Source organism: Tasmannia lanceolata, unplaced genomic scaffold (genome assembly GCF_043159265.1).
Source record: "Tasmannia lanceolata isolate RefF3 unplaced genomic scaffold, GAP_Taslan_0.1 ptg000025l, whole genome shotgun sequence".
In the NCBI taxonomy this organism is placed as follows: domain Eukaryota; kingdom Viridiplantae; phylum Streptophyta; class Magnoliopsida; order Canellales; family Winteraceae; genus Tasmannia; species Tasmannia lanceolata.
Window position 1 is genome coordinate 9,039,238 of NW_027518702.1, and position 23,733 is coordinate 9,062,970.

The window sequence follows — 23,733 nt, forward strand, 5'->3', positions numbered from 1 at the left end:
GATAATCATGCTAGTGCCAATGTAGAAGGTGATGATACCGTATTAGAAAGCCAAGCAGAGACAGTTAACCATGCAACCATCATATTGAATCCTCGAATAACAAATACAAAAGGAAGTACTCGGGCATCTAACTCAAGAATTGTGGGGCATTTGGAGAAGCGGTCAAAGAAAAGTTGTAGCGTCTATCGAGGACATGATCACAATGTATGCACATGTCCTAAAGTTCAAGGAATAAGGTAAATGCAATAGAATGTGTCATCCTTGATTTCATTTTATGAGTATTTAAGTAGATCTATACATTGCCAATTGGAAAAAAGAAGAATAAGTAAAAGCTAAACAATATATTCACCCATTTTTCTTACCTGAGACAGCCCCCTCTAGTGTAGTTATGGCTACTCTTTTACACTTGAAGAGGCTGTTCCAAGTAAGAAAAAGAGGTGAATATACATGTCCCTAAACGAAGATGGGAAACTTACCTTAAATGCTTGTTATACTGGAAGGGAAATCTCACGCCCAAACCTATGCCCACGCCCACGCCTGAATTTACACCCGCCGCCGATAGAGACGGAAAAAAATCGTTTCTGGCTGACTAAATCTCCGGCTGAAAGAGAGGGCAGAGGAAGAAGAAGTGTTGCAGAGGATTTTGTGTAGAAATGAGAGAGATAGAGAGAGAGGGAGGAGGGAGAAACTCATTCCGCCTTTTTTTTTGTTTTGTTTTTTTGTTGTTGAAAATGACAACCCCCTGACTTGTAGAAGAAGTACCGACTTTTGCTACTTTTCCTCTGACGTTTTGGATTTTGGTCTTTATCTTTAATTTTTAAGATAACATTTCCTATACACCATTGGATGGAAATCCAACGGTGATACCTTTTCCGTACAAACCTCACGGGTTCTCACGGCCACCCATCATATAAAATCTCTTAAAATAGTAGTGGGTAGTTATAATCTATTCACAATACATAGAGGAATGCTAGCCTCAAGCAATGGACGCAAACTGCCTATGAATACATACAATGCAATGGACATCATGGCATAATCTTGAGAAGTTAGATACCTTGGCTGATCTATCTAACCATCTTCCATCCAACGGTTCGGATGCCAAATTATTGAGTCTTCTTAGAGTGGTCCATCTCAAGTGGGACCCACTAGACAAGCATATATTGATATATTGACCCCCTTTGTTTCCCGGGCCACCCTCTGTTTGCCATATGTTTGGTTGCGTGGCATAGACTCGGAGAGTGGCAAAATAAGTAGTCAACAATGAGGAGACAAGCATTGAATTTTCCAAGAACTTACCTCGGAGACAAGCAAAATTCCCCCTTTTTTGTGGATTTTAGCTTGGATATCATAAGGAGGGGACTAGAGTGACACATCACTAGACATGCAGTTAGCCAGAGACATCCGTGGTGTATGTTGGGATCTCAATGCTACATTGGCAACTAAACAATGGTTTTTGCTGATGTGGCACTAAAATGCCAAGCAAAACTCCTAATGCTCTGTTTGGTTGTAGGGTTTTTTTTGTTCCTGGGAGTTATGTGGGAGAGTAAGTTAAATTTTGGTCCCATCCCATGTTTGGTTGCCTTTTAGCACTAGGTTTTTTTTAATCCAACTCTTGTAATGATTACTTATGGGGTGAATTTTTTAATCCCACTTTTGTAATGATTGCCTTTTCATCCCATCCTAAGATAACCCCAAGAACAAAAATAAACTCAGGAACCAAAAATAAGCTTGAGAAGAATTTTTTTCTACCCAACAGTTCAAGCAACCAAACAAAGGTTTTTTTTTTTCTCACCATATCTCCCAGGGTATTTTTTTCTCCCACATAACCAAACATGGGATTTTTATTTTACCAGGATACTTCTAGGACTTTTTTTTTCCCACCTATCTCCCAGGGTATTTTTTTCTCCCACATAACTCCCAGGAATAAAAAAAACCCGGCAACCATACAGAGCATAAGCCATCCGGGCACCACTAAGTCATAAATACACTAAAGGGGTGGCCTGGGAAGAAAAGGGGGCGAACATATCATTTTCCTTATCTTGGTGATTCGTGACCCCACTGTGGGCCCAATTGCCGTAGGCCCATATCAAGGCTGTGCACAATTTATCATGAGCGATGATATTTTCGCCCCCAATCTGTTAATGCGCCCCCTGTTAACGTGATTTGACGTCAAAAAGCGTTAAAGTCTGCCCACAATTCACGTTTACAGTGGGGCGCATTATCCTAGAGGGCGAAAAAATCATCCCCTTTATCCTCCGTCAAAACTCAAAAACCCTTCTCTCGGATTATAAACCAGTGGAAGAATACAAACCCCCCTTAAATCCCTAAAAAATGCCATCTCCAATCCAAAATCCTCGTCTTCTCCTCACTCACTATCGCTTCCACGTCAATTTCCTTCCAAATCCCCCCCATTTCCCTTCAAATTCCTGCAATTTCCACCACTCTAGGGTTTCTCCCGCCTCTCATTTGGTCTCATCGCCTCAAACCCTAACCCTAACATCTATCTCCTCTCCCTCCTCCGAAATCCTAACCATCAGAGAATCTCTCCTATCTCGCCGGAAAACGGCAGTCGAAATCGCCGGAGAATATTTAAACCGGCTCCGGCAGACGGAACAGCAGATTCGGAGCTTCCTCCACGTGCCAGAGGAGGATGTGATAAGAGAGGCAGAAGATCTTGATAGGAAGATTGAGAAGAATGAAGAATTGGGGAAATTGGCGGGGGTTTTGGTTGGTGTGAAAGATAATATTTGTACTGCTGATATGCCCTCCACAGGCGGGTCAAGGATTCTTGATGGGTATTGTGAAACAACCAATTACTCCAAAAGTCCAAATGCTTAAACTGTTAGAGTTTGTGTGTGTGTGTTTTTTTTTAATTATTTATACTTCAACACTCTGATATGTGCATATTATTATTATGTTTATTGGTAGTTGTTGTTGAGAGGAGAAGAGATTAGAGAGAAAAGGAAGAAGTTAGGGTTTACTCCCCCTTACTTTAGTATTTATATATAAAGAGAACATACAAAGACCACTATGCCCTTAGGCTATGCAATACACCTTCTAACACTCCCCCTCAAGCTGGAATGTATATATTGTACATTCCAAGCTTGTTACATATGTCACTCAATTTTGTATAGCTTAAAGGCTCTGTGAACACATCTACTAACTGATCAGCAGATCTCGTGAAAGAAACATGAATCTCGCCTCTTTGTATCCTTTGGCGAATGAAGTGGCAATCAACCTCTATATGCTTGGTTCTCTCATGAAAGACCGGATTGATAGCTATATGAATTGCAGCTTGATTGTCACAATACAGCTGAGCTGGAGCAGATGAAGAGAAACCAATCTCTGAAAGGAGAGAACGTAACCGAATAAGCTCCCCGCTGGTATGAGACATAGCACGATACTTTGATTTGGCACTCGACTTGGAGACTATGTCCTGCTTCTTACTTTTCCACGACACTAGATTGCCACCAACAAAGGTGCAATATCCAGTGGTAGATCTCCCATCTGCTGGAGATCCTGCCCAGTTTGCATCAAAGAAGCCTTCTATCCGGGTATGACCATGCTTCTTGAATGCGAGTCCTTTCCCTGGTGCTTCTTTCAAGTAGCGAAGAATCTGAATCACTCCTGCCCAGTGAGAAGTACGGGGTGAGCTCATATGTTGGCTGACTGAGCCAACAACAAATGATATATCTGGACGAGTGACTGTAAGATATATGAGCTTACCCACCAGCCTCCTATATCTGCCAGGGTCATCTAATAAATCTCCTTCTTCTGGAAGAAGTTTCCCATTTGGGTCCATGGGAGCAGATGCAGGTTTCACTCCAAGGTGACCTGTCTCCTCAAGAAGATCTAGTACATATTTCCTCTGTGAGAGAGAGAGACCTCTAGTAGAATATGCAACCTCAATGCCAAGAAAGTATCTGAGACGACCCAAATCTTTGGTTGAAAACTCGTTCTGCAGGAAGGTTTTCAACCTACGTATCCCCTCTGAATCACTGCCTGTAATGATGATGTCATCGACATATACTATCAATAGCACACAACCAGTAGTTGAATGAGAACTGAAGACGGAGTGATCAACTGCACATTGCTTCATGCCATAGTGCATGATAGCATCACTGTATCGTCCAAACCAGGCTCTAGGAGACTGCTTGAGACCGTATATAGACTTTCGCAACCGACATACTGAGGAGGACATCGCCCCCTGAGCAACATACCCAGGAGGTTGCTCCATATACACCTCCTCAGTAAGCTCACCATGTAAAAATGCATTCTTGACATCTAACTGATGCAGAGGCCAGTCATGTGTAACTGCAAGAGATAGAAGAACACGAACAGACGGAATCTTAGTGACCGGCGAAAAAGTCTCTAAATAATCAACACCAAAGGTCTGAGTATAGCCTTTTGCCACCAACCGCGCCTTAAGGCGCTCAATAGTACCGTCAAGTAAGTGTTTGACGGCATAAACCCAGCGACAACCAACTGGTCGAGCCCCAGGAGGAAGATGAACTAACTCCCAGGTCTTATTGGCCTGGAGGGCCTCCATCTCAAGATCCATGGCCGCACGCCATCCCGAATGATCAAGTGCAGCTGGTAAAGACTGTGGCAAAGAAACAGAGGACAAAGAGGAAACAAAACTCCGAAACATCGGGGGTGAGAGAATCATATGAAATAACAGAGGAAATCGGGTGAGCAGTACTGTGAGAACGAGTACGAGAAGCAATGGGAGAATCTGAAGTAGGAGTAGGAGAGATAGGTACCTGAGATGTGGGGGGTGTGATCTCCGGCTGCAAGAACGATGGCGCAGGCGGAGGAGGATGAGTTGTAGATCTCGGTCGACGAGGATGAGCTGTAGATCTCGGCCGACGAGGATATGTCTGCGGAGGAGCGGGAGGAGGAGCCTCAGTAGCCTCAGGAGCCTGTAGTGAAGAGGAGGGATCACAAACAGGAATAGTCTCAGGAACTAATACAGGAGGGGAGAGGAGAGGAGCCTGAAGGGTGGGGAGGGGAAGAGAAAGGTCCGAGTCAGGACCTGTGGAAGGAATCTCATGAGAAGATACAAAGTAGGACTTAGACTCGAAGAATGTGACATCGGCAGACACAAAGGACCGACGCAGACGAGGACTGTAACAGTGATAACCTTTCTGGGTACGGGAGTACCCAAGAAAGATGCATCGTTCAGCCCGAGGGTCCAGCTTATCAAAGCCAGGACTAGGGGTGTAAACGAGCCGAGCCGAGCTTGGCTAGGCTCGGCTCGGCTGGTTAAGCTCAAAGGCTAGGCTCGGGCTCGGCTCGGCTCGGCCAGGCTCGCGAGCTTTATCGAGCTTGGGTTTATCGAGTTTCGCACATGGCACAGGTTGGTAGCACAAGCAAAGGTCGGTAGCAAAAGTAGAGAAAAAAAAGTAATCATGACAGAGAAAAAGTAAAATAGCTGATTTATAAAGTTTAAAATGAAAAATTACCAAGAAAAGCTAGTATTTTATGACAATTAAGAAAAAAATACCAAAAAATGTTAAAAGTTATGACAATTACGGGACAAAATTAATTTCAAACCGTTTGATTTGCGGATGATGTTGACATGACATACCTACCCTCAGTACGTTGTTTTTATTTTTGCAGATGATGTTGACTTGACGAGCTTTAACGAGCCGAGCCGAGCCTGGCCTAACTTGGGCTCGGCTCGGCTCGTTAAGGATTCGAGCCGAGCTCGAGCGAGCCTCCTAGCCCGAGCTAAAATTGACACCCTTAGCCAGGACCAAGGTGGTGAACAAAACACACACACCCAAAGACCCTAGGGGTGATAGGAAAGGGGTTATGACCAGGGTATAACACATCAAAGGGGGAAGAGCCACCAAGAACCGAGGATGGAAGCCGGTTGGCAAGGTGGCATGCAGGAAGAACAGCATCACCCCAATAGCTCTTGGGAACTCGCATCTGAATAAGAAGAGAACGAGCCCCATCAAGTAAAGAGCGCATCTTCCTTTCAGCCACACCATTCTGCTGAGAGGTGTGAGCACAGGAAGACTGGTGGAGAATACCCCGACTGGAAAGAAAATCCTGGAACCCATAGGTAGTGGAGAAATATTCTCTAGCATTATATGTGCGCAAGCATTTGAGGGTACAATCAAACTGATTTGTAACCTCAGAATGAAAAGTACGAAAAACAGAGAAAACCTCAGAACGATCGTGAAGCAATTACAGCCAAGTCATGCGAGAATAGTCATCAATGAAAACAACAAAATATCTATATCCAAAAATAGAAGGAGTTCTCAGGGGACCCCATACATCAGAGTGCACTAAAGCAAAAGGGTGCGAGGCCCGACTAACAAGCCTAGAGGGAAAAGACACACGGTGGTGTTTTCCAAGTTCACAGGCCTCGCACTGAAAAGACTGAATAGGAACAAAAACTATAGAGGTGCGCCGTAAGCGCTCAATGCATGGATGACCAAGGCGGCAGTGCCACTGGTAGGCGTCGACATAACTGTGTAAAATGGTACGGGGGGGGGGGGGGGGGGAGGGGGGGACCTCCATCCAGCCGATACAACCCATCTACCTCACGTCCTTTACCAATCGTCCTCCCAGTCGCAAGATCCTGTAATAAGCAATAAGATGGATAAAATGAGACATAGCAGTTAAGATATTTAGTGAGCTGACTGACTGAAAGTAAGTTAAAGGGAGACTGGGGAACACAAAGCACAGAGGAGAGGGTAAGACCAGGGTAGGGAGAGGTACTCCCTGTACCAGAAATGGGCGTAGTACGGCCATCAGCGAGGGTCATAGACTGAGAGGAAAGAGGGTGAAAAGACCTGAGTGATGATAGAGTACCTGTCACATGGGTCGAGGCTCCCGAATCAATGATCCAGGAGCACGAGCTACTGAGAAGAGAGGCAGGAGTGCTACCTGGCTGTGCAAAGCCAGCACTGGGAGGATGGGCGGCCAAGCGTAGGCGCTGGAGCTCATCATAGTCGGCCTGAGTGAAAGACGGTACAGCTGGGCTGGAGCTGGAGGAAGATGCTCGAGGATCAGAGTCGTCCAGAGTAGAAAGGTGCGCTGATCGCCCGAACTGAGATGGCGGCAGGGGACGACGCTCAGGATGTAGCACATAACATGTCTCATCACGGTGGCCCTCGCGCCGGTAATGTGTACAATATGGACGAGGTCGGCCACCATATCCCCTGCCACTAGAGAAATCCGTACCCATGGTCCGTCCGCCACGGCTAGAGTCACGGCCACGGCCTCGGCCAAACATCCCACCACCACGGCCGCTCCACCTAGACACTGTTGTGCCCGCTGATAGACCTCCTCGAGGGAAGGCATAGTGCCAGAACCATAAATCTGCTGGCGAAAAAACATAAACTCGGGGCCCAAGGTCTCGAGAAACTGAACAACTCAAAGCTGATCCCGCTGCCGAGCGGCGAAAGCTAAGTCTGTCGTCAAGGGCAGAAAAACGTCAAGCTGCTGACAGTGAGAGACGAACTGACCATAGTATGTAGAAAGAGGGGTGTCACCACGCCGAAGATGCATCCACTCAGAATATGTGGCACTAATACGGGAGAGGTTACCAACGCCTGAAAACATAACCGCAGTATGATCCCAAATCCTCTTTGCAGTCAGAAGCTGCATCATAGTCCCTGAAATCTGTGGGATCATACTCTGCCAGAGTAAACTACGGATATGAGCATCATCCGTTTCCCACTGCTCATAAGTGGGATCCAAAGCCGTAGGAGGGTCACGACGTATGGTGTAGATATTCTTTTTGGCAATGAGATAAACTTCCACCGCCACTTTCCAATTCATGTAATTGGAACCATCAAGCTTGACCATGGTCATCGGGAGGAAGGAGGCATCACCCGATGAAGGGGAAGTAGGGGTAGAAGAAGAAGAGGTTTGCCCGAGAGAGGGATTGTCTACAATAGAAGGATCCATAGAAGGAACGAAGGCAAAATAGACAACACACGACGTCAAAGTAAGGGACAAGAGAAATGAGAAGGCCTCTAGGGCAAAAAGAGACCACTATGTGTGGTGAGAGAATGTGACGGGACTCCGACGAAGGAGAGGAGAGAAAAAAGACATAATAGGGCCTCTAGGGCATAAATGGAGAAGGTGAAAGGTTGGAGTCGCGGAGCGAAGAAGAAAAGAGGGGCGGAAGAAATTTAGACCATAGAGAGAAAGAGGGTTAGAACTTAGGGTGGGAGGGTAAGGGATTTAAGGTTTCATGAGGGATAGGAAATGGGATTAGTAGGGAAAAATGAGGGTTTTAATGAGGGAAAGGAAGGGAAGGGTGAAAATGGGAAGAAAGAGGAAGAGATTGAGGTGGAAGAGAGAGAGAACGAGGGAGGAGGAGCAGGGGCGGAAAAAAAAAAAAAAGTTAGCTGGGGCGAGTGGGAAGGGTGGGCGAGAAGAAGGAGAAAAATGAGGACCGTGATGGACGGAGGGAGGAGAGAAGAAGGAGAAGGGGAGCTTCTCCAATGGTCCCTAGGGCACAAAAACCCCTAGGGCTCTGATACCATATTGAGAGGAGAAGAGATTAGAGAGAAAAGGAAGAAGTTAGGGTTTACTCTTCCTTACTTTAGTATTTATATATAAAGAGAACATACAAAGACCACAATGCCCTTAGGCTATGCAATACACCTTCTAACAGTTGTAATCAAGGTTTTAAATTTCAGCCGAAATTTTGAAATTTTGGATTTCGGTCAGAACCGAAACCGAAACTTTCCGAAACCGAAATTGCCAAAATTTACCAATAAAAAATTAATTCTTTAATTCTTTACAGAATTTCAGCTGAAATTACTGAAATTTCTGCCCAAAACACCGACATTTCGAGCCCTTCTACCAAACTTCGGCAGAAACTTCTGGATTTCGGCTGAAATTTCAGTTTCGGTGACGACCGAAACCGAAATTCAAAACCTTGGTTGGAATCATGGTTTTAAATTTTGACCGAAATCTGAAATTTTGAACAGATATAGGCAGTCATTCATACTATTAGATGATGCATACAATAATCCTGATCCCTTGACATACCAAACTTTTTGCTGCAAAATTGGGTATACCTGAAATGTTACAAAATTTCGACTGAAATTTCAATTTTGTTCATTGTTTAATATTTTTCACGAAATTTCGGTTTTGTATGAGATAAAATATTATTTTAATTGATTTCGTCGGATTTCGACCGAAATTTCGGTTTTGGTGAGGACTGAAACGCATTCCGAAACTGAAATTTGAAACCATGGGTTTAAACTTTTAATGTAGTTATTATGTAGCTATGGTGGGTGAGTGTTTTAGGGTTATGGCCTTATGAGTGTTAGTTATTGCTTATGTATTATGGAATTGGGTTAATGGGGTAGTGATGTGGCACTACCTTTATGCTTGTATTTAAGAAGTGTATTCTAATGAAAATGGGAGAAGAAGAGAATTTTACAACAACAAAGGAAAGTCTGTCTAGGAAAGTAATGGTTCCTCTCGAATTGAACCGTGAGGATGTCCAGTTGCCTCGAATCAACCTCTTTGATACTATGTGAAACAAACAATTACTCCGAGAGATTAAGCCATTATAGTTGGGGTTATTTAATCATTTATACTTCAACAGGTATAGGCCGGCATTTGATGCGACAGCGGTGAAGAGATTGCGTGAATGCGGAGCGATTCTTGTTGGGAAGACGAATTTGGATGAGTTTGGGATGGGGAGTAGCACTGAGTGTTCTGGATTTCAGGTTAGGATTTTTCTTTGGGAAATGATATCAGCGCCACCATGTTTTGATAATCGCACTAACTCATCTTGTCTTTTATTATTTAAAGAGCTGACAGAGGTTGTTAAAATTCCCAGAAAAATCTCACATGCCAATTAGAAAAAGAAAAGACAAGCTGAGTTTTTGCAATTATTAAAACATGGTTGTGCTGATGTCATTTCCCATTTTCTTTTCCTATTTATTGGGTTACTGTTTTGAGTGTATGTAGCTGTTTTTTTCCTTGGAATTGGTAGAAAAAGAAAATTCGAGATACATAGAGTTAAGAAGTATATGGAGGAAAAATGAAGATGAAACTGGGATTGATGAGTGGGATATCTTTTCAAATTTGTTTTTTGGAGGAAGGAAGAAATAATTTCATACTTTCATGATATGCTTCTCAGTTCTCATTTTTGTCCTTTTTAGATATTTGTTTATTTATTTATATATTCATTTTGGGGAGTGGCCTAGTTAAGGGTAGGGATGTCAATGGGCCCAGACGGTCCGATGGGCCATCTGAATCTGAACTTAAACGGATAGGATGTAGACATATTGTGAGGATCCATGGACACATTTAGGATACCTATCATAGGATCCAAAATTATTTTCGATTGGATCCATACAACTAACAAAAGCCCATAGGACAGTCCTAAATCCGAATTTATATTATAGTATTTTACATTATTACAGTATTTTACAAAAAATACCCTTTATTTCTTTATAACTATAAGTATTATTTCAGGTGTATTTTGGTAAAAATAAGCTATATGCATTTTTTCGAATGATTCCTACTTTCAGTATTTTTTCATTCATCTCTCATGTCTCGAGTCACCCTCTTCCCTTCCTTCTATAATCATTGACCCTAAGTCCCTAACCGGTGCGTCATCGTTCGTTTCGGCTCGCACTTGCCCTCACCCCCTTCTGAGAATTTTAACTGTGTACAATTTAAGTAGGACCTACTAGGACACTCCGATGGATGATCTGATTTGTAATGGATTGTGAACGAGACGCGAGAAGTAGGATCTGTAGAACACTCTGAATTTGATCCCCTCCGGCTTTCAGCAGACAATGATGCACACTCATGAATTCTTGGAAAAAGAGGGAGCGAGCCAGTGGGATAAGGGATTTGAATTGATCGTGACTAAGACATAGGTGGATCCGTTGACACCCCTAGTTAAGGCCCTGTTTGTTTTGGATTTTGAAAACCGATTGTGAGTCCAAAACTGATTATTAGACTCAAAATCAGACGTAAATTTGAGTCCAATAATCAGTTTAGAACTCACAATAGGTTCTCAAAATAAAAAACAGACAGGGCCTAAAGTGGAAATAATATGAAATTTAGTTAGGAAAAATTACAATATAAAAATGTTTCAAGTGACCGTGACTTTAACCTCCATTGAGTCTGATTCGAGTTTCAAGTTTTAAACCTTTTCAGTTGTAACTAGAGATGTTCACCATTACTTATGCATCTGCTTTTCTGTAGGTGACTGCAAATCCTTGGGACTTATCTCGGGTACCTGGAGGGTCATCGGGAGGTTCTGCTGCAGCGGTTTCTGCAAGGCAATGTGTAGTCTCTTTGGGAAGTGACACTGGCGGCAGCGTCAGGCAGCCAGCATCTTTTTGTGGTGTTGTTGGTATGAAACCAACCTATGGCCGTGTGTCTAGATTTGGTCTCATGGCATATGCGTCGTCATTGGATGTCATTGGATGTTTTGGCTCATCAGTCACTGATGCCGCTATCCTTCTTTCTGCAATTTCTGGTCATGATAGACTGGATTCTACAAGTAGTAAGCACGTAAGATTTACAAGCTCTAATTCTTTAACAACTTTATAATTGTATATGATATACATGTTTATAATGTTTATGATATACCTATTTATCTCTCTTGTTTAGATTGCATGTAAGAAGGATGTGCCATTTACTAGATAATTTTTATGTTGGGCACTCATGTTCGTTGGATACATATGGGCACACAGACATGGCTTGAAGGAGAAAACCTTCATTCATCCATTTTTTTCTTTTGCAAATTTGATATGGCTGTATTTGTTGATTTTTTTTTTTGAATGGTATGGCTGTATTTGTTGATACGCTTCAATTATAGTATATACTTTAAAACAATATTATTTGTAAAACACCCTATCTTTAATATTTGTCAAATATCATACAAAATTTTCGACTTTTTTTTTACCTTTCAAAAACATACAAACTTTTCGACTTTTCATTTCTGTTGGGAGGACTACTTTGACAGATTTTTTTTTTTTTAAAACTTTTCAGGAGGTTCCTGACTATGCATCTCAGCTTGTTTCTTCAGAATTTTTGAACTCTAAACCTTTGAAGGGCTTAAGGGTTGGATTGATTCTTGAAACTCTTGGAGATGGTGTTGACATAGGAGTGATATCCTCAATTCGAGCTGCTGCTTTGCATTTGGAAGAATTAGGATCCGTAGTGACAGAGGTGTTCTTCTCTCTATTTAATCACTTTCTCTCCATCTGCCTACAATATATGTCCAGGCTCAAACAAACAAATTTTTCTCTCTCTCTTTGTCTTCTCCTATGGCATTACATATCTAGATCTTTCCAAACTATTTCATGATGATAGATGTTGTACATTTCTTCGATGAGTTGCAGGCATCACTGCCTTCCTTTTCTCTTGGGTTACCAGCCTACTATGTTTTGGCGTCATCTGAATCATCTTCAAATTTATCACGATATGATGGTGTAAGGTGATTTTTTTTTACAGATTATTCACATTTTTTAGTACATGGTTCGCAATGATTCTTTCACTATGTTATGATTTAATCCTTCATAATTATTTATATAATTATATATCTCAGGTATGGGAGCCAAGTTACCTCTGATGAACTAAGTTCTCTTTATGGAGATTCTCGAGCTAACGGGTTTGGTCCTGAGGTGTAGAGCCACTTGAATGTCTTCTCTCTATATCAACTAATATATTTAGGGAAATGTTATCCGCACTACTGTATTTTGATGATCGCACTCCTCACTTTATTAAACGTACGGTATGTCCCGCACCATAGGATGATCCAAACCGTCCATTAGATGCGTCACAGCCTAAATAGGTTGTGCCCCAATGGAAATGATTTTTGGGGCACAACCTATTTAGGCTGTGGCGCATCTAATGGACGGTTTGGATCATCCTATGGTGCGGGACATACCGTATGTTTAATAAAGTGAGGAGTGCGATCATCAAAATACAGTAGTGCTGATAACATTTCCCTTGGCAAGCATGCTATCTCAGGATGCCACTGATGGAGATCGGCCAGCCACAGTGTTGATGTTTATGTTGGTTTGAATCAAAAGTTGAAAATAGAATGCAAGTGGGTTGGTGATACCCAAACTAATGACTAGCCCATTATTTTCAGGTGAAAATGAGAATTTTAATGGGAACATATGCTCTTTCTGCTGGATATTATGATGCATATTACAAGCGTGCTCAGCAGGTACAAGCTAGGATAGTGATATTCCATAGCTTTTGTGGTATTTAGAAGTGATTTTTATGTGATTTCTTGCAGTATTTAAGAAAGAGCTTATGATTGTAATAGTTTTCTAGGTGAGGACCTTGGTTCAGAAAAGCTTCAAGGCAGCATTTGATGAATATGACATCCTCATTTCACCTGTAGCACCGTCGGCTGCATATAAGATAGGTATGCCCCTTCTATCATATATTATATAGTACAAACTCTTTTTTTTCCTTTGGTTTTTTTTTTTTTTTTTTGAGAAGGTTACACAAATTTTATTTAATCAGTAAAACAGCGAATACAGGGGACAAGATGTCCCCAGAGGTCGAATAAGGCTAGACCACCTAACAGAACATGTTATCAATTTTTTTTTTCGAAATGGCAAGATGAATTATTTAAAAAGGAAGAGGGCCGAGGTGGACCTCAACCAAAATCACAAGAAAACAAAACAACAATAATAAAAAAATACAAAACTCAGGGAGGGAGGAAGTCAACCACTCCAACTCCAACCTCCTAACTCCACTCCTAGCCAAGGAGTCCGCCTCCCCATTAGCAGATCGCCGAACATGATTGAAAACAATAGATGAGCCCGCAATTAAATCATATTTTTCATCAAAAATAGAAGAAAATCTCCAAGGAGGCTTGAGAGAGATAGCATGGATAGCACTATTGTGGAGGGAGGCTCTTTGAATGTGAACATATTATCAATTACAATTTACTTCACACATTTTCCCCCAAAAGAACAGCGTCCCCAATGAGAGTAACATTACGATCCACGCCAGCCTTTGCCAAGCCGTCCGCCATAGAGTTCGCAGACCTCCACATGTGGGTTAATTGTGGACGGATGATACAAACCAGATCCCTAATCTCATCTATCTTGGTGGCGAGTCGCCAAGGCCCACAACTCCGATTCGCATCCCATGCAATAGTATTGGCAGAATCTCCTTCCACAATCAATGGACCCAAATTGTGTTTTTTGTACCATCTTAAACCAAAGAGTAAAGCCGTTGCCTCGGCTTCATTAGCGTCGCATACACCGGCCGGCCCAGAATAAGACATGATGATGTTGCTGTTGTGATCGCGGATTACGCCTACAAAAAAAGACCCTTTATTTCGTTGTTATTTCACAAAAATCATTTGATGCTGTTTACACATTGCAGGTGAGAAGACAAATGATCCTTTGGCAATGTATGCAGGCGACATCATGACTGTAAGCCTCTCTTGGATGCTATAATCATTAATAAATTATAGTTATTTAGTTTATTGGAATTTATCCTTTGAAAGAAGTATATGATGGTGCATGTATATCAGCTAATGACTCGTGAAAATTCATGAACACTTAATGCAGAGATCTTTAATGTGGACTTAGTGTTTGCTACATTTATTTTGACTTTGTAAAGTTATTCACAGTCACAGCGTTCCTTGTTTATAATGCTGTGTCATATGTTCATAACCACTTAATATCGCATGAAAATGTACCTGGTCCTTAATTTTATGTGATACAACGCATTTCAAAAATTCTGCCGCTGTGTCTAATTATATCGCATCACTGAGAGAGAGAAACAACACAAAAGGACCGGCGAGCTAAGGTGACGAGTTTCTTGCCCCCCCTCCTCTTTTTCTCATACTTGGCTACCAATTGGTTTATTTTATTCTTCATTTGGTCTATGAGTAATGCTGAAGCCTGCACTGTCTTAATTGTTTTCAATCATACCTATTGGAAGTGATGATTTCAATGAAGCTGAGGCTCGCGCACTACCAACTGGGGTCCTGATTTTTGTGAATGAGATGAGTGATGAGCTATGGGTGGAACGTGACTGCACAAATGCGATATCATAGGTGCTTTGTGAGTGCTTGGTCCGTGGAGATTGGTGTTTTGGGTTTACAAAATTCTAGATAATAGGGGTTTGAATGTATCTTTACTTTTTTCCATGTCTTTAAAGGGGCCATGATGCAGATATTAGGATTTATTTCCACATTATTTAGTTTCTAGTATTTTTATTTCCATGTTATTAGTTTCTAGGATTTTATTTTCCATTTTATTTTTAGGAATTCTTATTTTATAGGTTTCTATCTTTTAGGTTGTTTATTTGCCTATATATAGGCCTCTTTATAGCTTATTTTGGAACTTTGATTGATATTGAATAAAGATTCTTCTCCCTCTAATTCTGGTTTTCTTCTTCCCTCTTCTGATTTCTTCTTCTCTCCCTAAATTCGTCTATTCTTCTCTTCTTCTTCTACTTCTCCCTAAATTCGTCTCTTCTTCAGATTGTTTTCGTCTCTTCTTCCTCTATTCTTCTAATTCTATCCCCTTTCATCTATTTCTCTCCCCTTTCCTCAATTTCTTTTCACGGTGCTGCATCAATTTGGTATCAGAGCTAAAGATCCAAGGCTTTAGTGAGGCTCCTTCCTCTCGGTCCCAACTTCATTCTTAGCCGACCTAGATCTTTGAATTTACGGAAACTTTCAGCCCTCATACACCTCATATCACAGCCTTATTTCAACCAAAAGCCTTTTGATCCCAAGCCCTAAATTTTGCCCTAGAATACCCTTTAAAAAAAATTTCCGAACCCACTGCTGTCCCAAATCTACCCATAAAACCTCCTACTTATCGTGTTACCACTACCACCAAAAACCCTTTTAATTTTCAGCCTTTACCTGCCCCACAAAACCTGTAGAAGACTCCCACCAACCAGCCAAGCATATAACAAGCACCTCCATCCAGACCTTTCTCCAGGTTTTTAGGCTCTTCTTCATACACTTCCAGTTCACTATTTTCTACACCCAAGAACCCAGATTTGTCCACCTGTTAGCCCATTAAACCTAAGAAATACCCTCAACCAACAATCCTTTTCCCTACCCAATTCCCTCTCTGCTGCAGAAATTTTTAGATGTTGAATCTGCCTCTATCGTAGCATTAAGAGTCTCATGTGCCGCAAGAAACCATCCGCGAAATCTTCTCCGCCATTGTTGTTGAAGAAGTTTTGGGATTTTGGAAAGTTGCTGTGTCGAGATAAAATCGTGGCTTTATGTGAAAAGGCAGAATCGTGGTAAGCAAGGCAACTTCCATTTTGGGTTTTCCAAATACATCAACTTGCACGTTACCTTTATTGGGCAAGGGGAGACATGTGGCAAGCATGAGAGGCGTCATGTTACCTTCCCTGTTACGCTTTCTATTTTAAAGTTATCTAAAGGTAGCAGGTTACCCCTTTTTTTACCAGCTTAATAGGTAAACCATTTCTTCACTTATTTCATACTTACCCAGTGACCTGCAGTAGAAGGTAACAAAGTTTATGATAAACAAAAATATAAGCTGCTTCCGTGTTGCACTTGGAAAGGACGCTGTTGACAATTTTTGCTACAATAACTTAACAAAGTTATGTTACCGTGCAGTAACTTGACTTTTCAAAAAGCAAAAAGCTATACAGTAACTTGGTAAACAAAGTTACCGGTTCCCTTCTTTGCATTACTAAAGAAGGCCACTAATACATTCCCCCCATTCTACCCTTGGGCAACCCCTATCTGATTTTCTTTTACAAAGTAACTATAACCTAACCCCTTTTTCCCTAGGACAACCCCCTTTATAGTAATTAGTTTCGAACAGATTCTCTGTTCTGTGAAATCTGTTGCTTCACTTGAGGAAAAAAACTTTTACTATTCTCCTTCTTCCCCTTTGACACCCCTTTTTGTTTACAAAAACCAATATCACCCCCCTATTTTACCTTTAGACACCAAAAAAAAAAAAAAAAAAAGAGAAAAAGAAACTCTTTACTTTTCTCTCTTACTCTCCCCACTTTCTCTCTCTAGTTTTTCTCTCCTCACTTGAGCCGTTACCGTTCAAAATTGGATTTTGTCATCAATACGAAAGTTGTTCGTGTCAACTTTTAGAATATATCCAGTCTACTTTCAGCAGTCAACAGTGAGTGCAAGCACTAAAAAAACGAACAACTTTGGCCGTTCGTCCGTTTTGGTCCGATCACAGATCTGAGCCATCTGACAGTCCGTTTTGAGATCCGAGACAGGCATTGTGTTCCTTTTAACACGACAGATAGATCAGACGGTTGATTTCAGTTTTCGATACTGATCTTTATGGCTCCACCAATTGTTCATATTTTGATAGATATGATCATCGATATTCTTCTGCACCACAGGTTCTATATTTCTATGGTTATGATGACTGCACCTATCCCTATGGAGATGTTGAGAATGCATGTTTAGATTGGATCCAGACACTTAATGCATACCATAGGTACTGTGGTTATGATTATCAAATAACAATTCGCAAAGTCACGAATACAGTGTGCCGCGAAGCCAAGTCGAAATGGAATTTCTTCGTTAACGAGCGACGTGAGTTTTGTAAGCCTCCATTTCGTCGATGGGAGGATGTTCGTTATGAGTTTACATACCACTATCAAAATCAACAGAGATTGAAACGTGAGCGAACAGCGTATGACCAAAGATTGATGCGTGAAGAAGCCGCTCGACGAGAAGCAACAGCTCGCCATGAACAACAAGCCGCAGCACGTCGTGCACGAGACACTGAAATTGCAGCCAAAAACCGATCTTTCGAGCGTCGCATGCGTGCGTCAGATTTGCCGAGCCACTTCACTACTTCCCCCGTACCACTTGTTGATGAAATTATTGTGGAACCAGATGCTAGTATTGATGAGATCATCGATGTTGAGCCTTTGATTCCGTCAGATTCAGATTTAGAATCTGAGATGGACGATCCAGAGCCAGAGACTCCGTTGATTTCTGAAGTCGACATCATTGAGCATGACGATTCCGGAATTTCTGCCGCACCGATTGCCGAGCATCCAACGAGCCAACTTCATTCTTCTGAGGCAGATATTGTGGCAGATCCACGTGAGGCTGATCCATTGCCTGAGTCCGAGCCAAGTGACCTGACTGTTGAGCCATTACTTGAGATGGATGTTCGAAAGCATATTGTTGAGGATTGCCCCATCTTTGAGCCGATTGAGCAGATTGTCGAGATTTGTGTTGCCACAAAGGAGCATGGTAACAGTATTGAGTCAGTCGTGGATATTCAGATAGAAGATTTTAGCACACTGGACGACAGCATTGAGCCCGATACAGCTCTAGCAGATGGTTTTGTTGTTGATTTCATTGAGCCTGATGAGATACCAGCGGGTGTTGATCTTTTGGAGGATGGTCATAGCTTGATACTACCTCCTGCTATCATGCCGATCCAGGAGGAGTACGTTGCCATCTTCCCAGCTTATTTGATATTCAAAAAAGGTTCGCGTCTTTATGATTCTGCATGGATGATTTCTTCTGTATTACTACGCTCGCGTTCCATACCACTATCCCAGTCATTACGAGTGTTGTCCAGCGTTCCAGGGTTCGGAGAATTGCGACTCATGCTACTTGAGTGGGTCGTCTACGTATTTGATCGAAGCAGATTAGAACTCGAGGGCGAGTTCTTTTCAAGCGGGGGAGAATGATGCAGATATTAGGATTTATTTCTGCATAATTTAGTTTCTAGTATTTTTATTTCCATGTTATTAGTTTCTAGGATTTTATTTTCCATGTTATTTTTAGGAATTCTTATTTTAGTAGGTTTCTATCTTTTAGATTGTTTATTTGCCTATATATAGGCCTCTTTACAGCTTATTTTGGAACTTTGATTGATATTGAATAAAGATTCTTCTCACTCTAATTCTGGTTTTCTTCTTCTCTCTTCGGATTTCTTCTTCTCTCCCTAAATTCGTCTATTCTTCTCTTCTTCTTCTACTTCTCCCTAAATTCGTCTCTTCTTCAGATTGTTTTCGTCTCTTCTTCCTCTATTCTTCTAATTCTATCCCCTTTCATCTATTTCTCTCCCCTTTCCTCAATTTCTCTTCACTGTGCTGCATCAGGCCATTAATGTTGCTAACATATTAGTTAAGGAGGGGGCTCATAGGACTGCTTCAGTGTCGTGACAATCTCTGCTCCTATTGTGATTTTTGTTTTCCTCTTAATAAAATCTCGTCATCTTTCCGAAGAAAAAGAAGAAACAAGTAAGAAAAGTTTGAGACCAGAGAACTCTTCAACCTAATCCGAGCATATTCTCTTTTGGTTCTAGAACTTAGTAGTAGAATCCACCAACTTCTGGGTGTTCCTTATTTTGCTCCCATCCTTGAATCTTTAAAAACTAATTTTCATCTAGTGTGCTGCATCCATTCCCATTGGTGTGTTCGTTGTTCCCAAGTTTCCCCCAACTTGCTTGCTAATTGTTTTACTTTCTTTCAAACTGTTCTTTCATTATCCATTTCTTGCTTAGAAGTAATTGTCATTTTAATATTCAGGTTAACATAAATGATGTTATTCTCGATACAGGTTAATGTAAACTTGGCTGGGTTGCCTGCATTGGTTGTTCCATGTGGATTTGTTGAAGGTGGACCTAGAGGTCTCCCCGTTGGACTTCAAATGATTGGTGCAGCATTTGATGAGGTATCTAACTGCCATTCTTATTTATTTAAATTGGCTATTTGTTTTAGCTGAGTAATGTCATGTTCAGTGTTTTGAAATGAGAACTTGACTTGGAGATTGGTCTGCTGATTTTCTAGCTTGACCTAGCTGATTTTTTTCAGAAAACATTGTGATTTGTAGAGGTGGGTTAGGGTTATGTTTTGAGGGATGGCAAGATGGGGGAAAGGGATGGGATAAAATTAGTGCCTTTTCGGATAAGTATTGATTGATTATTGGGTGGATGGGAAGTGAGATCTCATAGGAATTTAAAATTTATTAAAATACTGCTTTAAAGTGAAGAAAAATGTCAGCAAATTAAGCGGAACTCTAAAATGTACTTTTATTTTCTGACCCAGTTGGATATATCAAAAAATTGCGAAAACTGACTGTGAATTATCACAAGGAAACCTTCCCCATTGTTTAAGCCTTCTAGGCCTGGTACTACCTATGTTGGTCTGGTGTATTCACCAAGTTGTCTCATCAAGTAGGCCATTTCTATTGTTTGATTTTTCTTGATTTGTCATTTTGTTTATGATTGTGACAATAGTTTCAAAACTCCCCCGGTCATTGACTTGCCTGAGTTGACTCCTTTTTACCTTCGCCGCATTTTTGTCGAAGTCTGCATTTTTCTCTACAAAGTCCAACAAAAGTCCTTTGACTCTCCTGAATACTCGACCGTGTTAACCAAGTATTCAGGTGCGTTAACCAATTATTTGGCCTCGTCAACTGAGTACTCAGCTGCGTCACACCGAGTCGGCTAGGATTGGCTTTAGCCACATTATGACCTGCGTCCGCATTTTGAAACATTGATTGTGAGGAATTAGCCAACGAGATTCACTGACCTGTGATCAGCTTACTTGGTGAGTCATGAGCTTAGTCATGTTTTCAGAAATCTTTTTACATGTGACCTGTTTGGCAAGAGTCTCATTCCAGCCTTTGCATGATTAACATAAAACCCTTTCAATAGATAAGGAATCATTTTGCTGCCATTTGGAATTCTCATATAACGGTGTACTTTTTTTATATATAAAAGTAATGATTTTTTTTATTGCCAAAAATTATTGCAAAAGAAAATGCACCGGTCTACATGGGAACGAGACATGCCCCTTTAGAAATTCAGAAACCCGAGATCAGAAACCCCTAGATATACAACTCTCCACCTCCTTCTACATGTAAGCTAACCATCTCCACTTCCTCTTTTCCACCCGTTTTGCCAATTTTTCAGCTTTTTCATTCAACAAAGTGTGCATACTGCTGATATTTATGAAACAGGCAGCAATTGGACAGTTTGTATTGTCTGATAGATTTGACTATTGGGGGGTTGTCCCCATGCATGGCGGCACCACCACCTGAATGGTTCCAACCACGCTAGATATGTCATGTACATATGGTGAAGATTGGGATGTTTCATCAATTCTGTTGGTCTGGCGAGCTACCAATCTATTCCGTGGCGAGCTACCAATCTATTCCGTTTTCATGATACCAAAACTTAAAAGCCTTTATTCTTCATTAAAAAAAAGCCTTTATCTTCTACTAGGAAACCCAAAGTCACTGCTTTATGTCCTGGATTTGAGAAGATACATTGAAGAGGGATGATATTAGTGAGAATGAGACAGAGATGGAGAGAAAAGCCATAATTCGATACAATAAGAGAAAAATGAGAGAGCAGGGGTGAGGAAATTATTTAGGGCCCACACTCAGAACAGCTGATGTCATGTAAATGGGTCCGCATCGCCCCATTGTCAGAGCTTTCTAGTTGCCTGATTTTTCAGTGGTCTCCCTTTTCCTTGAACCAAAAACTTCTACAGTTCTACTTGTACTTCAAAGTAGCATGGCTGTCAATGCATGTGTTTCCAAATGTGTTTTTAATGTTTCACACTGATAAAACAATTGCTGATAGATGGTAGATGTTGCTGTAGATTTTTCTCAACTTTTGTTGGGTAAATTGCTGAGATTGGGGCATATCTGATTGTGCAGTGGTCTCCTACATCTTAGGCCTTATTTCTTTTGGATTTTGAGAACGGATTGTGAGTCCGATAATCGGTTTTGTACCCACTATCAGTTCTCAAAGTCCAAAGCAATACGTTTAATTTTTTGAGTCCAATAATCAGTTTTGGTCCCAATCGATTCTCAAATTTCAAAACAGGGCCTTTATTTTCTTCAACCAAAAACTTTTACTTCAAGGTCATACATTTATTTCCAATTGTATTTTTACTCGCTATGTTTCACAATACTAAAGATATATGCTAATAGACGGTAGATGTTGCTGAAGATTTCTGCCTCTTTTGCAGGATAAATTGCTGAGAGTTGGGCACATCTTTGAGCAGACTCTTCAAGGTTGCAGTTTCATCCCACCATTACTAGGAGGTGATGGATCCTGCTAGCATTGGCTTACAAATTTTCTGAAGGGAGCAGGAAAAAATCAGTGAGCAGCAGAGGGTAATGGCTGCTTTGATTCCATCTAAACTCAAAAGGCTTTTTCATAGTTTATAGTACATATGAACTATTTATATGTACCATTAAAAAAAGAACTATTTATATGTGATCTTCCTAATGCCGCTTCAAATCATTAATCTGGTTATTTCTCTACTGGCTACTTCAAATGATTGATTCTTTGAGCTGGTGGAATCATTCTTACCTAAAACTGTAATTCTTTGAGCTGGTGGAATCATTCTTACCTAAAACTGTAATTCTTTGAGCTGGTGGAATCATTCTTACCTGAAATTGTTGTTCTTTGAGATGGGGGAATCATTTTTTCTTATCTGAAATTATAATTCTTTGTTTTCTATGGTGTGTTTGGATGAACACCCAAATTGCACTTTGGGATTTGAGGAATGTGGTTAGGCTAGTTAGTAAACTACTAGCATTCCTGGCCCATGCTATGCATGTGTAAAATGGTGGGACCTAACCAATGCATTGGTGTTTGGGTGGAGATTGTGGGACCCACCTCATCAAATGACTGATTCTTTCAGCTGCCTAATGTCAATTCAAATCATTAATCTAGGGGGTTTCTCTGCTGGCTACTTCAAATGATTGATTCTTTAAAATAATTTCTATGGAAAAAAATAAAATTCATAGGTCTAGAAGGCTTGCAGTTGTTCTTGAAGACAAGGAAAATTTTAGATTTTTGAAAAATATTTCCATTAAAAATGAATTTACAAAAGGTTGAAAATTTTATTTTTATGTAAAATAATTTCAATAAAAAAATTTCCTTGGAAAAAAGATTGATTCTTGAAAAATGGGAGTGTAGGTATCAATTCCCGTACAGTACATGGTCAAAAGTTATTGTGTCCGCATGTAGGCGCAAGTATTTTTAAAAAACATGCAGCAGGGTCCACACGGTTAGATAATCCAAATCCTTTCATTTGTTGGGCTTAGACGTAGGTAAGCAGTGCCCCAAAAATCATCTTCATAGGATGATCTGAACCCTTCGATCTGTAGAGAAATAACACATCATATAAACTTCTACAGATTGGAGCCTTGGAGGGTCAGGATCACCCACCAATCTATCGAGGTTTTATATGCCCCCTTTTCTTCCTCAGGCCACCCCTAGAAATGTAAAAAGAGCAGTCATAGATGTTCGGTGAAGAAAAGAGCAAATATATCACCTACCTTTTATTTAGTTTTTGTTAACTTACCAACTTCTCCAAAAGCTTAAGCTGCTGGAGAAAGGCGTTTTTAATCTTTAATACTTAACACTCTCCCTCACGTGTGGCCCTTCTTTCTTGGGTTGGCTTACACGTGGCACATGTGGCCCCACTTTTGGGTATGGCCATTGATTGTGGAATTTTGCTATCTGGGAGGTTTGAACTCAGGACCTTTGCTTTGATACCATGTTAACTCGAGGCCGTGCCCCAAAAATTATCTCCATAAGATGTTCTAATCCTCCAACTTTTAGAGGTTTCTAGAAGGTGCCATCCTTACATAGATCGAAGGATTAGTGTAATCCAAACCATCCATTCGTTGGGCCCTAAAATTGCCATAGGATCATCCGATATTTGGGGCACAACCTATCAAATTCGGGGCCTAACAAATAAATTGTTTGGATCATTGAACCA

The 23,733-nt window shown here is 41.1% G+C and overlaps 2 protein-coding genes across 3 annotated transcripts in view; one reads left to right on the top strand and one right to left on the bottom strand.

The window, feature by feature from the left end:
* Positions 1-710, bottom strand: part of LOC143858006 (uncharacterized) — a 37,602-nt gene extending 36,892 nt beyond the window's left edge. For both annotated transcript variants that reach the window (XR_013238835.1, XR_013238831.1), the window contains exon 1: positions 477-710. The gene's annotated coding sequence lies outside the window, so the exon portion shown is untranslated. The remainder of the gene's footprint in view (positions 1-476) is intronic.
* Positions 711-2,236: 1,526 nt separating this feature from the next.
* LOC143857903 (Amidase family protein) lies at positions 2,237-22,373 on the top strand. Its single transcript, XM_077368437.1, has 11 exons — positions 2,237-2,795; positions 9,590-9,713; positions 11,209-11,520; positions 12,001-12,180; positions 12,354-12,448; positions 12,560-12,635; positions 13,109-13,186; positions 13,297-13,390; positions 14,365-14,414; positions 19,544-19,657; positions 21,967-22,373. Exons 1-11 carry the CDS (start codon positions 2,332-2,334, stop codon positions 22,057-22,059), a joined length of 1,680 nt encoding a protein of 559 aa, XP_077224552.1. The 5' UTR covers positions 2,237-2,331; the 3' UTR covers positions 22,060-22,373.
* The last annotated feature ends 1,360 nt before the right edge of the window (positions 22,374-23,733 follow it).